This window comes from Mesocricetus auratus, unplaced genomic scaffold (assembly GCF_017639785.1).
Source record: "Mesocricetus auratus isolate SY011 unplaced genomic scaffold, BCM_Maur_2.0 Super-Scaffold_100010, whole genome shotgun sequence".
Classification (NCBI taxonomy): Eukaryota; Metazoa; Chordata; class Mammalia; order Rodentia; family Cricetidae; genus Mesocricetus; species Mesocricetus auratus.
This window is the reverse complement of record NW_024429194.1, coordinates 68971133-68986228: the sequence shown is the minus strand read 5'-3', so window position 1 is coordinate 68986228 and position 15096 is coordinate 68971133. Positions and strand designations below refer to the sequence as shown.

At 43.8% G+C, this 15096-nt stretch overlaps 1 protein-coding gene across 6 annotated transcripts in view; it reads right to left on the bottom strand.

The window, feature by feature from the left end:
- Positions 1-15096, bottom strand: part of Slc38a1 (solute carrier family 38 member 1) — a 65476-nt gene that overhangs the window by 35857 nt on the left and 14523 nt on the right. For all 6 annotated transcript variants that reach the window (XM_040753910.1, XM_040753907.1, XM_040753905.1 and 3 more), the window contains one exon: positions 12551-12766. In XM_040753910.1, the coding sequence (XP_040609844.1) occupies positions 12551-12672 (122 nt within the window). In that variant the 5' untranslated portion in view covers positions 12673-12766. The remainder of the gene's footprint in view (positions 1-12550; positions 12767-15096) is intronic.

The window sequence follows — 15096 nt, the reverse complement described above, 5'->3', positions numbered from 1 at the left end:
CGTCAGAATGAATCACAGTAAATTTTAGTAAATCTAAAGCCACCTGAATCTAATCCAAAGAAACATCTTTAAATGGTGCTTAGAACTTTATACATTTTTTTGAATAATGCTACATTTCACAATAAAGTTTCTTTTCCATCTTTAATTCAAGGGACTTGGTTCTGCCTGCTGTCACCTCTTGAAGTTTATATTGTTGTGTTAGAATAAGCCAAAGGCTGTGGATGCACATATCACAAATTTACTCTTGGACCTTTGCTTGGTGGGAGCTGCAGTCCACAGACCCTGTTTTGCTCAAGGAAGAAAGAAAACGCTGGTCTCCCAAAACATGAGTGATCATGTTCCAACTGAGAAAAGACCACACCTGCTAACATAGGAGTGTGGGAATCACCAGAATGAAGATAAGGAGTCCCGAGAAGTCAAAAGCAGTATCCGGCAGAGTTAGGCAGAATAAACTCAGAAGCAGAAGTCAGAATTGCTTATTCTCAGCAGGGAGAACAATGGGACTTTGAGATAACTGACATAGCATCGCCCCTAATGCTTCACGTGGCCCTGTTTTTGTCCCCAGCATTTCAAATCTTTCTACAGAGGGAAGGCTTGCAGATCTGGCTGCAGAGAGGCAGGGAAAGCCAGCCTGATGGCACATGGGTGCTGGGCTTGTCCAAATAAAGACCCCTGCTTAAGCTACTCAATAGACTCAACCAGGCTAAATTTAATAACAAACATGGATCTGTGGTATCCTGGTCTAGCAAGTCTCCCATTTGCCTTTCTTATGAAGGATGCTTGTTTCCCAAAGAGAATTTGTTTTTGTTTTTTAAGAAACAGAGGGAAAGTCCAAGCACTTTTACCCCCCAAATAAAATCAAAGCACCAATAAGTTTGACGTTCGAGCAGACCTCAATTCCAGGCCTACGGCTGGACAAAGAAGAGAGGGGTGTGGGAGGGGCCTGACAGTAGGCACGGGTGGGTGCATGAGGGATTCAACAGGCTCACACACTTGTGCAAGTGGAGAGGATGACTACTGAGGCCTTATGCAGAACAAGGAGAATGATACTAACTTACAAATCATGGCCACTAAAATACATTAAAACAATTTTGGCCAGGCGGTGGTGGCACAAGCCTTTAATCCCTGCACTCAGGAGGCAGAGGCAGGCAGATCTCTGTGAGTTCGAGACCAGCCTGGTCTACAGAGAGAGTTCCAAAACAGCCTCCAAAACAAACCCTGTCTCTAAAAAACAAAAACAAACAAACAAAAAAACCAATCCTGTCTCTCCCGCCTCCTTGAGGCATGACAGTAGATTGCTCAAATAACTCTGCTGGTGTCATAGTCCTTTTCTATTGCTGTGATAAACACCATGACTAAAGAAACTTATAAAAGAAAGCAATGGGGGTCAAGGCTCCAAAGCGTTAGCGTCCATGACATCGTGGTGGGTATTGCAGCAGCAGGCAGGCAGACAGGCAGGGCACTGGAACAGTAGCTGAGTGCTCACATCCCAACCCACAGACATGAGTTGGGCTTTTGAAACCTCAAAGCCCGCCCCCAGTGACACACCTCCTCCAGCAAGGCCACGCCTCCTAATCCTTCCCAAACAGTCCCACAACTGAGGACCAAGCATTCAAACAGATGAGCCTATGGGGCCATCCTCATCCAAGCCACCAGAGTTGGCTTCTCCACTGGGCATCTTGAATGTTGAATTTGGTTTTGCTTCAGTGTTCCAATCACAGCTTTCCCCTATGGCTCTAGGGGATCCTTCCAAGTGCAGCTATGATTATGATCAAGACAAGAAAAAGCCAAATACAAGGTGACCGCAGGAATCTGCTCTGCTGACCCTGAGTGTCCCCTCCCCAAAGTTCCCTCCAGCCAATTCAAACCCCCAAGCGATCACGAGTTTTCTGACATTCTGACCTATTTACTACACTACCTGTAATGTACATGATGCCCTGAACTCATCTACAGCACCAGGAGATGCCCAATGTCACTTAGCTCCCAAAGTATGTACCTTCCCACACAGGAACTCGGAAGAACTTTCTACTAACTAAGCAAGCATCTTCTATTAGTAATTAGTAATTAGGAACTACCTTAGGCTGCAGGGAAATTTAGCTATGTAAGATGGAAGTATCTAATTATATGTATGTATTTGTTTATTGTGTGTGTGTGTGTGTGTGTGTGTCCATACACACGTGCATGCATCTATGTGCGAACACATGTGCACCTACATGTGAAGATCAGAGGACAACTTTTGGGAGTTGGTTCTCTCTTTCCACCAGAATTAGGACTCGGGTTGCTAGGCTTGGCCCTGCAGACTCTATTTACGATTCATAACAGGTGCAAAATTAGTTATGAAGATAATTTTATGGTTGGGGGAGGGTTGCAGCGCTAGGAAGGTTGAGGACCACTACTTTAGAATGAATTATTTAAAGAAAGTCTCTTTATTCTCTTTCTTGCTTTTTCTTCTCTTCAGTTTTTTTTTGTTTGTTTGTTTTGTTTTTGTTTTTCAAGACAGGGTATTGTTTTGGAGCCTGCCCTGGAACTTGCTCGGTAGACCAGATCACAGAGATCCACCTGCCTCTGCCTCCCAAGTGCTGGGATTAAAGGCATGCGCCACCAATGCCCGGCTCACTTCAGTTCTTAAATCTTTACTTTGTATTCCTGTAAACTTGAAGAGAGAAAAACCAATCTCTCTCTCTCTCTCTCTTTTTGTAATGGAAAATTCCATTCAAGCAACTAGGTCAGGCAGCTTTCAACACAAGTTTCATGTCACCCTTTTTAAAAGGCAACTGGCTGTTTAAAATCACTGGCCTCTGGCACTGAAATTGACATAAAACTTCATTTTATCAATTTAAAAAGTACTGTGGGAGAAGGTACCTGTAACAAGTGATTTTAAGATGCAAACTTATTATTAAAGAGTTTATGCTGGCTCAGTCTGTACCCATAAAGCAGAATTTGACAGACCATCAAGCATTCAACTGCTCTGAGAACGAAACAAAATGAAACAAAGCCTTACAGCAGATGATTTAGTGATAAAACCTTTAAAAAAAGGACTTGGGTGTCTCATATTCAGATACAATGTGACAAGAAACAATATAAAGCTATTATTTGACATTAAGAGTAAATGAAGAGACTAGCTAAGGAAGTGTTGTGCAACAGAAAGATAATCCTTGGACCAGAATCTCAACCAGCTGGGTCCCCACTAGATTATGGTCCTGGGTTTGGACTTACAACAGAAGAGATGAAAAAGAGAAGAGTGGTTGAACTTCAGAGCTGGTTCCCAGTCCTTTCCCTGATGTGCAGATATGACACAGAGAAAGAAAAGGCAAGAAGAGACAGAGAAAAATGAATTGGGGTCAGTGTAGTGGCATGTGCTTATAACACTAGCTATCAGATAGATAGAAAGATAGATAGATAGACAGACAGACAGACACAGACAGACAAACAGACAGACACTGTTTGGCCAATAGCCAGTAGAGGCAGGAAGTAGAGGCAGGGCTAGACCACAAAAGAGTTACAGATTCAGGCATTCTCCGGTAAGCCAAGACCACGTGGAAACACATAGATTAATAGAGATGGAGATGAATAATAATTAAGACAGAACTAGCCAATAAGAAGCCCAAGTTTTTATAATTAATATTGCTTCTCTGTGTTTTCATTTGGGGCTGAAATGGCAGAACATGGCGGGACAGAAACCTGTGCAACACACATATATATACATGTACGTATCAAGATGAAAGTATTGGGGGATATCAACAGCATATAAAAACAGGAGGCTCTGAAGGGGGAGACAAAACTGTAATCTGGCTACAAACTCTACTGACCACAGGAAAAGAAAACCTGAACTGTTAACGGACTAGCATAAGAAGCAAAGGAAAAGTTTTCTGACATGTTCACCCTCCGGGTATAGAAAATAATAGAAAGAAAAAAAAGGCAAGGATAACTTTTCAAAGGTTCTCTCAAGTTGATTCTGGGTATGATAACAATTATCCCAAGATTCTTAAAAATAAATTTTAATCAAACCGTGTTCCTGATTCATAATAAATTACTACACATAGGAATAAAGAAAATAGCACGTTAATAGGGAAGATATGCTTTGACTTTTCTGGATACAGTTAAGACAGTGGTTCTCAACCCGTGGGTCGTGACTGTTATGATAAAGCGTGAGGGGGACCTTGGTGGATTCTATGGCAGGCAAGGGTGACTGAGGTGGAGGGACAAACATGGCAGGCAGACAGAGCTTAAGTGAGAAGTTTTATTAGAAAGGGAAGGGAGGGGAGAAGAAAGACAGAAGAGATAAAGAGACACAGAGACAGAGAGAAGACAGATAAGAAGAGGAAAAGTCCTGTCTGCCCCAGGAAAGAGAGGAGGAGGAAAGAGAGCTGGAAAAAAGTGTAAGTGGGCAGAGGACTGTCTTTTAAAGGGGTCCTTTGCACCTGCGTGCAGACTACACAATCATGGAACCTGGGCTGACCAGGGAAGTGCCTGAGTGATTTCTACCAGGTGACAAGGGCAGGCCAGCATAATGCCTGATTCCTTACATTCTCACCAGTATTTATTATTAAAAAGGTGATGAGTTAGGCATGGCAGGTTAGGGAATACGGGCGTCGAGTTCTCAAGACTCCTGCTGACCTGGGGGGGGGTGTCAACCATCTTTGGGAGGCCTGAGAAAGCTGGGGTGCTGCCATGTCCTGGGATAGCTGCTTGTTTTGTCATAGTCCAGCCTGTATGGAACTCTCTGGCACCTCTTAGACCTGGCAAGATGTTTGCAGAGCAGGGGGCAAGGTTAAGTTTAGGGGGAAAAAAACTCTTAAGTCCTGGTACTTGAGGGGAGGAGGATCGTAAGATGAGGGAGGGATTCCCAAAGGGGTCCCAAGATGAGGGAACGGAGTCCCAGGACTAGGGAACGATTGAATGATATTTATCTGAAGTGAATCTGACTTGTTTGGGTGAGTCCTATTCGGCTCCCTGGAACTTATAAGAATCCTTTGAGTTTGGGAAACATAAGTTTTAGACACATTAGTATTTCCATTGTTTATTTATAATATGTACTAAGATTTGCATTGTAGAAATGGTCATTTACTCATGTCAGAAATGATTTGGTTGAAAGCATTAACACTCTTAAAACTGATAGGTATCTTTAGCACAATGAAAATCACCTTAATTTTGAGCTTGTAGTTATTATTATAGAGGTATAGTTTGGTGTTTAATACTCTGTCATAGTTGGATTAGTAGTAGCTTATTAAAACGTATTGACTAATATTAAGACATCATGAGAGGGAAAAATCTGATAACTTACATTTGTATACCTTAAGTTAGTTTGTTATACCTTAAAACAGTTTCAGATCCTTACATCTTAGCTCTTATGTTCTTACATAAACCTGATACTTTAAAACATCTTTTTAAACAAAGGAATGGTAAGAAGTTATACTGAAACCTACTAGCCATCAAACTGCATCAGAGTTCTTGAGAAGGATAAAATTTTAGCTGAATTAAGTATTAGAGAATAGCAGAGACTTACTAGCTGGCCGCATGGACAGCCACTCCCCGAGTCCTCCACAGTTCTTGAAGCAGAGGCTTTCAGGACACCTGCCTTCTGCTGTTAGCATGGGGCATGCGAGGAGGCCCCACAGGGCCTGCAGATTAGGAGCTTTAGGAAGACTTGCCTACCGTTGGCCTTAGCAACATGGAGAAAGTTATTTCACTGTCCTCTTGCCCACAGTCCGAAGAGTCCTTTGCAGCAGTTGAGGTGAAAGGCAGGTTTGCTCAGTGGCTGACGTTACCACTTTTGTGGGTGGAGTTTCTTCAGTGTCCACCAGTCTTCTTGGAGGAAATACGTGGTGCCAGCAGTTGGCTTGTCTCTGGCTTATGAAAAGCTTTTCAATAAAACATTTTAAATGCCATTTTTCTCTAGATCTCTGAGCAGTTGAGGGCTGTCCTTAGTGTATCTCAGCAGACAAAATTTGTCTTTAGTTACTTGCCGTTAAGCACATACATGGCTAGGTAAGGTTTTATCCCTGTAATTAATTAATGTGTACTTACTACAGCTAACACGACATTAGTGCAGGACCTGTCTGGAGAGCTGGATTCAAGCTGAGAGGCTGTGGAGGGATGTTTTACTCATCCCTCCAGCCTGACTGTAACTGGTTTTAACTTGGTAGGTTAGATTTATGCCTGCAAGGACAAAGAAGTAGAGAAAAATTCCTCTCTTTGTAATATTTACAGCTTAACCTTTGAAAACAGCTTACAGGAAGGACTGGGTAGTATAAATATCTTGTTAATTTGAAATCAATCTTTATAACCTCAAATTTTCATCATTTAAAGATACATAACAATTTAGAAATATTTGAGACTTAGCACAGTTGAATTTAAGTTGCATATAGTTAGTTTACATTCACATATAGGTTAAATTTAAATCATGTACAGAGATGCGCAGACAAAGATACACAGATATATCAAACAGAACGGGGGTGGGGGTGGGGGGAGTAAGAAGAATGGGAGAACCAGGGTGTAATCTCTGATTTGCACATTGTAGCAAACAGACAGGACATTTAAAGAGACAGGAGACTTAAAATTACCAGTGACAAGAAAGCAGATCGCTGCAGATGGAACAGGTAGGGTTTTTGCATGAAATATGTGCCCTACCAGGGGCTGGAAAGGCACGCCATTATGCAAACAAGCCATGCGCAACAGAGCCAGTAAAAGAAGAAATTAGAGACAAATAAAAGGCAAAAAGTAAACGATTATGTCTGGCAGCGGAGTTTGTTGGCAGAAACTGGCCAGACTGTCTCTCTGCCTAGGCTGAAGGGAGTAAACCCATGGGGTGGGTGGACCTATAGCTAAGTCACACGGTCATTTTCAGTCCAGATGGCGGCTGCCGTAAACAGGTTCCTGTCTGCTGGCAGAAGTTAGAAAAGTCCCATAAAGTTTTGAGATATCATTTTGTTGGGTTGTTTTGAGAGAGTGAGGCAAAAAGATATGTGAAACCCATGGGTCCAAGGGGCACAACATCCAAAAAGACGACCACAGGTCTGAGAATCGAGTGCACCAGTCATTATGGACGGTGCTAGTGTGCAAAACCTGAAAACCTCATTTGTGGGGGAAAAATAAAAATTAAGAACAACTCTCAGAGTGTCCTGAGCAGACGCTGCCTCAGGTCAGCCCACTGTGAGCCACTGGCATCTGCAGAGAAGAAATGCCTTAGAAGGACAGTTGGGAGGAAAAGAGGAACCCGCCATCCCAGGCTGCATGGCTCGGCAGAGATCGCACAAACAGGAGAAAGAGATACTTTGAACAGGAGCATAAGACGCCTAGCAAAACTGAGTGTTCCCAGGCGGAGGGAGGATCCCGCCCTGAGAAAGGCTTGGCCATGGTGGGAGGCAGCAGAGAGTGTTAGCATGCCAGGAACAGGAGGGAAACAGACAGGTGGAAAAGAGCACTTCCAACTATGGATCACAGGTAGAATGTAGGGGAGCACTTCCAACTATGGATCACTGGTAGAATGTAGGGGAGCACTCCCAACTATGGATCACTGGTAGAATGTAGGGGAGCACTTCCAACTATGGATCACTGGTAGAATGTAGGGGAGCACTCCCAACTATGGATCACTGGTAGAATGTAGGGTACCAATAAGCAGGCACATGGTATGATATAGGGGGCGCGCCCAGCTTCCATGAGATAGGTAGAAAATCCAAAGCCTATAATCTCCAGTGTCCCAGAGACTAAGGGAGGATTGGATAGGAGAGGCACAGGTTGATTTTGTGGTCCGTAGAGCACAAATCAGGGCCATGGCTCCGGGAGCCCAAGAGAAGCATGGTCAGTCAGTACTAGGTTTTTTTTTTTTTTTTTAACTGAGTCAAAAAGGTGAGAGACCATAGTCTGGATACAAGTCCTAACTCATGGAAGCATGGGCAGAGGTAGAGAGGAAGGGGCTGGCTTACCAGACATGGCGGTGGTGGATGGAAGATTCCAGAGATCCTTAGTTGGAAAAGTGACCGAGTTGAAGGCTACAGGGTCCTGGAATATCTCAGACTACCACGGGCAGGAGAAAATGCAGGAAAACCTGCCGAGTCACATACACCAATGTTATGACAAAGCATGAGGGGGAATTGGCGGAATCCATGGCAGGCGAGGGTGACCGAGGTGGAGGGACAAACACGCCAGGCAGACAGAGCTTAAGTGAGAAGTTTTATTAAAAAGGAAGGGGGAAGGAAAGAGAAAAGAGGTGAAGAGACAAAGACAGAGGGAGGACAGAAGAGAAGAGGGAGACAGGAAAAGCCCTGTCTGCCCCAGGGGAACATCGGGAAAGAGAGCTGGAAAGGAGAGTGTAAGTGGGAGGGGTCTGTCTTTTAAAGGGGTCCTTTGTACCTGTGTGCAGACTGTGAGCATGGAACCCTGGGCTGACCAGGGAACTATCTGAGTTCATTCTGCCAGGTGACAGGGGCAGGCCAGCATAATGCCTGAATCCTTACAGTGACCCCTTTGGAGGTCAAACAAACGACCTTTTCACAGAGGTCGAATACTAGATATCATGCATGACTCATAACTAGCAAAATTACAGTTATGAAGTAGCAAACAAAATAGTTTTATGGTCGGGGGTCACCACTACAGGAGTAACTGTATTAAAGGGTCACAGAGTTTGGAAGGTCATGAACCACTGATTTAGAGTAACCTACCAAACTGAGAACAGTCATAACAGCAATCATTAAAACCAAAGAAATCATTGTTCTGTGGGGCGGAGAAGCACGAAGTGCTTGCCAGGAAGACAGGGTTACAGTTTTATGGATGCAGACACTTCTCATACTAAGAGGCTCAGAACTGCCAGGCCAGACACCGGGCCAAGGACTTTACGTGGATCTATTTTCATAACCACTAACTGGGCTCCGTACTATTCTAGAGACATTAAATAACCTTATTGAAGTTAAACTGCTAATTCCTGAGCTACTAAACTAGAATCTGAACCTAAGTCTACCAAATGTGCAGCTATGATGACTCCTCACAGCCCTGTAGCCCGCCTCGGGGCGATAGGTAAGGCTCCCAGAGAAAAATCACAAAATACAGATCTAAACCCAAAGCTCTGCTGTCTCTCCCCATCCCTCCTTCATCCTCCTCTCTGTCTTTTCATCACTGATTTGCTATGTCCACGCTGTCTCAGGCAGGCCTGCAAGGACGGTGGTTAAGAGAAGGCCCCTTCCCAGGGAGCTCATATAAAGGATGCATTAAGAGATGACCACTCAGTTTGGCTCCCAGAGAGCAGTAGGAGGGAGCATCACTCATCCATCTTGCTATAAATCTAATCTCAGGACCCATTCCAGACTTCCTGAGGTGGAACCCCCACTTTAACCAGCTCCTCAGTGAAAGGTTCTGTACTCCAATATTAAGTGTCTAAGCTGATGCAATAAATCAGATCAGACTGAACTAATAAGACCTGGTTTAATCTGAACAAAACAACTCATGGGTGATAGGAGGGAGGGGAGAAACCACGTGGCAGGTCTATGGGCCGGGTCTTAAAATACCCTGTAGGCATGGTCTTGAGCAACTGGAGGAAGAGCGGAAGGGGTGTCAGGGTTTGGAGAGAGAGGAGGGGGTGAGGTGGAGTTTCCAACCATCAATATATATGAAAATGTCTCTGATGAAGGTCTAATTGGCTATTTAGAAGGGAGGGTCATCCTAAGCTTAAGCTTTTCACTATCAGACAAAACTTAGAGCATAAAAGAAACAACTGGCCTGGAATAATAGCCAGCATTTATTTGAATGCCTAGGTGGCTCTACTCCATGATTAATTAAACCTCAGAAATGATTCTTATTGTATCGGGGGAAGTTTCCAGACAAAGGTATGAACTAGGTGACATTGTCAGCCAAGATCAATATCATCTTTAGTGTTTTCTTTAGTTCCCTACAAAGAGGCACTAACAGGGAGAAGGCCAGTGCTTGGGGGACTTTGTTCTCTCTTAGATTGATATAAGTGGCCCCACCTTCCCACAAATGCGAACTAGCTACAGGAAGCTCAAAGGGCAGGCAGAGCTGGAACCAAGGAGAGACTGGAATACACCGAAGGAAGAAATGCAGGTCACTCAATAGGGCCTTCAATAAAATTGGCTGGTTTTTTTTTAATGTTTGTTTACTTTTATTTGCTCCATGCTGCCATATGTTGAATTGTCAGAGCCAGAAAGGAAGTAAGGGCTGAGGCTCTATCTCAGTAGTCAGGCTCTTGCCTGACAGACACAAAGTTCTGAGTTCAATTCTTAGTACCGCCAAAACAAACAAACAACCAAACAAGCAAACAACAACAAAAGAGCCAGAAATGAAGTGAGACTTCTGAATTATGTCAGTAAAGGAGAAGAAATAAAATGAGGTTTAGAAACAAAAACAAATGCAAGGCACTGAGTTTGAGAGTGTGGGACAAAAATTCCATGAAACATCAGCCACAGCTCTCCTGCACCAGATGTGGGCTAGTCACCGTCTGTGGGGGAAGTGAGCTCACCCTGCAGGAGGCCAGAGTCTGGGCGAGCATGGGTGTTCCTTCCACCTACCGCAAGTGACAATCACCTAAAAACCCAACACTTTGTAAGCAGACCTTATGAAATTCCAGGGTAGACTCTAGGCTGAGGGCTATCAATGACTCACGTTAAGGTCCTCAAGGTCCCATCGCTGTGAAAATAAGGCTGTGGTTACTCAAGAACACAGTGCACAGGCATGTCACTATCAAAGCCCAGCATCGTATCAGACGCAGAGGGACAGAGAAGAGAGACAGTCAGACCAGTCAAGATGGTCCCTTGATTTGCACATTTTCTCTCACTTTAGGATGTTTGCTTTGAGCCATAGTCTAAAGATCCATGCAAGATAAGCAAAACACTTAGACTCGAGAAATGGATGCAAGCTCTGTGAGTTCAAGGCCAGCCTGGTTTACACAGAGAGTTCCAGGTCTACACAGACAGACCCTGTCTCAAAACAAACAAACAAACAAAAAATCAAAATAATAGCAATAACAATAACAGTAATAGCAGTAGTAATAATAGTAGTAATAGTAATAATAATAAGGCAGTTATGAGGCCAGAGAGATGCTCTGTGGCTAAGAATACTTGCTGCCCTTCTGGAGTACCCAAGTTCAGTTCCCAGCTCCCATGTTAGGAGGCTCACAACTGCAGGTAACTCCAGCTCCAGGAAACCTGACACCTTCTTCTGGTCTCCACAGGCAATCACATTCACACGCACACACTCCTACATACACATTCTCATATACATAACTGAAAAGAAAAAAAAAACGGAAGTCACTACTAACGACCACTCAAAAAGGCGGAAGAAGTAAAAATTTGATCCCAATATGAAGAGACGTCACTTAACACTGTAAACAGACTTGAACAGCAATGAGGAAGTGTCTGTGTGGGAGGCTTAACTATCACTACAGGAAGGAAAGGGAACTATGTAAAAGATGGCAGTCCTGGGTTGGGCTTCCCCTGGCACGCTACATCAGAATGTAAGGCCGACCGTCAGAAACGACTTCTACAAAGATGTCTGCTTGTGTCTATGCGCTGTCCCTCTCGTCCCCGTGCCCTGTGGCCTTAACAAAGTGTGCCACTAATGGCATTCCAATAAACAGTTCTGTAGGACTGGTGAGATGGCTCATGGGAAAAAGGCACATGCCACCAGACCTGACCACCTGAATTTGATCCCTAGAATCCACACGCCGGAAAGAAGGGACCAACTCCTGCAGGTCATCATTCTCACCATGACATAACACAAACCCGATTAAAACCTTTTCAAAGGAGTCCTGCAGGCACCACTCTCTCTCAGCGTCTTAGGAGATTGTGCCACTAACTACTGCACAAGGGAGGCTTCCTGCTAAGGATCCATAAAAAACCAGGTAAAAAGGTCACTATGTCCCAAGATGATCTCAAGCCATTTCAAGTAAAAAAAAAAAAAAAAATGGTTCTACCCTGGTAATTTGACAGTCTCAGACTCAGGGATGGGAAGGACCTGTACCAGGCCAACCCTCTCCCCTCCCTGTCCTCTTTTCCCTCCTCCCATCCTTTTTCTTCCTCTTTCATGGACTGTTTCTCTCCCACAGTCTTTCACAGAGCCATTTGGGCCTACCGATGACTATTATTACTTAAAGTTCATACTTCAACGGCTGTTCATAATGATGACGATCCCCTTGTAGTTTTTACTCATTTGTAGAAAGACCACGCAAACACAACTTGGACAGGTTCTTGATTAAAATGTGTAGCAATGGTTACGGCACATTTGGATGAGATGTGATGAAATTCTATAGCCTGTCTAATTCACAGGCCTAGAGTTTTGAGAAGTTTAGGCTGGTTGGGGTCCAGTGTATTTATTCATTTTTATTAGACTCAACTGAAAGATTTGAAAAGACAAATAATTACTTTCCTATTCCCTTCATCTGCTATTCCAGACTATGTCCAACAGATGTCACTTAAGAAGTTCAAATTGCATCTTCAAATGAAGCATAACTTCAGTAAATAAATGATTCATGAGACTAACTGAAAACCAGAACAATTTTCTAAAGCCATTGCTTCACGGGTGACACTTGTGGAAAAATACTCACCTATTTATCTGGCCATTCTCTACTTCAGTGAAGTCATTAGACTCGTTGCTGATGTTGTCGTCTTCGGGCACCGTCATGTTCTGCAACTCCGTTAACTCAAGGCCACTTTTGAAATGCATCATATTCAGGTGTCTGCAGTCAAAAAATCAGTCCGAACCTTTTCCACTCTTAGTGTCTTTAAAAGCAGAGAGCAGCAAGTATAGATTCTTGAGACCCCTAAAACAAAGCAAAATAAAGGATCATTAAATTGATGAAAGACAGCACTGATGATACACAAACCATCGCTGAAAGCAAACAAACAATAAAGTTAGCAAAAATGCCACTTTAAGATAAACAGGTTTATCTCCAAATCTCCCATCTTTTACACATCTCCCTCCATTTTCAACTATAAAGCAAGTCATGCCCCATGATCTTGAGGTCTCCTTTAAAGAAACCACGTTAGTGACAGGCAACACACACACCTTTATGAACCTAAACTTAAAAATGAAAGCCAAAGGTCAGCAAGATGGCTCAGCAATTGAGGCGCTTGCCACTTCCAAGCCTAAGGATCAGAGTTCAATTCCCATGACCCCACAAGGTGAAACGAAAGAGCCACCCCCTCAACAGCCTCTGACTTCCAAGTGTGTGCTGTGGCATACATACACTTCCCCCAACCATAAACAAATGACTTAAAGTGTGACAAGTCACTGAGGGAAAGTGATCTCCGTGATCCTAATGTGCTCGCTCGCAGGGCACAGAGGTCTGGACCACAGGCGCAAGCACCTTCATCCCGTGAAGCAATCCCAGTTGAATGTGAATGCAAATCAATAAGTGGCATCCCCCGGGGATCGATCTACAACCTGGACGAATTTTATTTTGGAATTTAGCAAATAGTTTATACATCAACAGCAAGAGATTAAATCAATCTCTTCAATGAGATCACTCCATGTCGGGGAATTAGGGAATTAAAAACTGAGTCAGAGGATTTTGGTTAATCCACCTGCTGCACTATTTCCTCATCAGACATGAAAGACAATCGGAGATGGGCGGCTGTGGCACCAATTTCTAAGGCACCACCGACAGAACGAATGGGAGAGAGGTTGGGGACACCTCATCGGAAGTCAAAAGGGTGGCCACAAAGGCAAATGAGACTTCAAAGGCCAAACGAGGGGTGACTGGAGTGACAGTCCACACTTATACCGCAGGACTCTGGGCTATTCAAGTGCCACTTCAAGGACGTCCTGGAATGTGGTAGAATGTCAAAGGGACACACCCCTAGAACGTAGTGCTAGAGCAGGTTCTCGACCTTCTTAACACTCGGACCCTTTAACATAGTTCCTCATGTAATGGGGACCCCCAAGCATAAAATTAGTTTCTCGATACTTTATAACTGGAATTTTGCTACTGTTATGAATCATAATGTAACTATCTGATAGGTAGGACATCCCATACCGACCCCTGTGGAAGGGTCATTCAACAACCCCCCCACCCCCAAAAGGTTGAGAACCACTGGCTTATGTAAGTGTTACAGGCAACTAATAACTGCTAAGTGAGGGATGATCAGTGTCCCCCAGGGACCAGCGTCCCTCTCCCAAACTCCAGTGCTCAGCCAGGAACACATATATATGAGCAGCACTAAATGGACACAGCAGATTGTATTTATAGTTGCATATATGTGTATAACGGTAATAATTAAGGGGTCATAAATTTGAAGAGTAAGGGACATGGGAAGAGTTGCTGGAGGGGAACAGGGTGGGGGGATTATGTAAATAACAATTATTCACTATGAAACTCAAAAAAATAGATGAATGTTAAAAAAAAATTAAACTGAAGCTTAAAGAAGTTACTACAAATAAATTTTCTACAGAGTACTTCCTTGAGAACATCTGATGTGTTGTCTGATCCCGAATACCAAGATGTCTGTGGCCTAGTTAAGTGAGATCTGATACGCCTATGCAGGCATCCCAGCGGGGACACACACCAAGAAGCATTTTACCAACTGATCTCTAATGGACCCGTCAAAGTACCAAGAATTTGAGGTAAAATCTCTTGGCACATGGAAACCACACGGTAGTCCTTTCCCTTCCAGGTCTCCCATCAGAAGGAAATTCCTCTGGTGTTAGGTGTTGAAACTTCCACAGCATAAGCACACTGTAATATGGCAGGCTCCAGGAGCCGCTCTCCCTTCTGCTGCACGGGGTATCTAGAGTCCAGCTCTGACTGCTTTGGGATCTTCAGGTAGTGGCAATGGCCGCCCCTGTCTTCTCTAGGAAAAGCTGGGTGCATTCAAGAAGCTGAATCCACTCTCACCCCTGGGCCTCCTTTAATGAAAACTGGCTACAAAGCAGTCTGGGTAATTTCTAAACTTATGGAGTTTTTCTCTCTCCAAACTAGAAGGTAATGAAGTACCCGGTAAGGATTTTCTAAGAGCAGATTTTTTTTTTAAGGAAGAGATTTGGAGTTTATTGTTTGACATTAATCTTTTATCTGTGTGTGTGTGTGTGTGTGTGTGTGTGTGTGTGTGTGTGTGTGTGTGTGACACGCACATGCTGTTTTAGGGTTTCTAC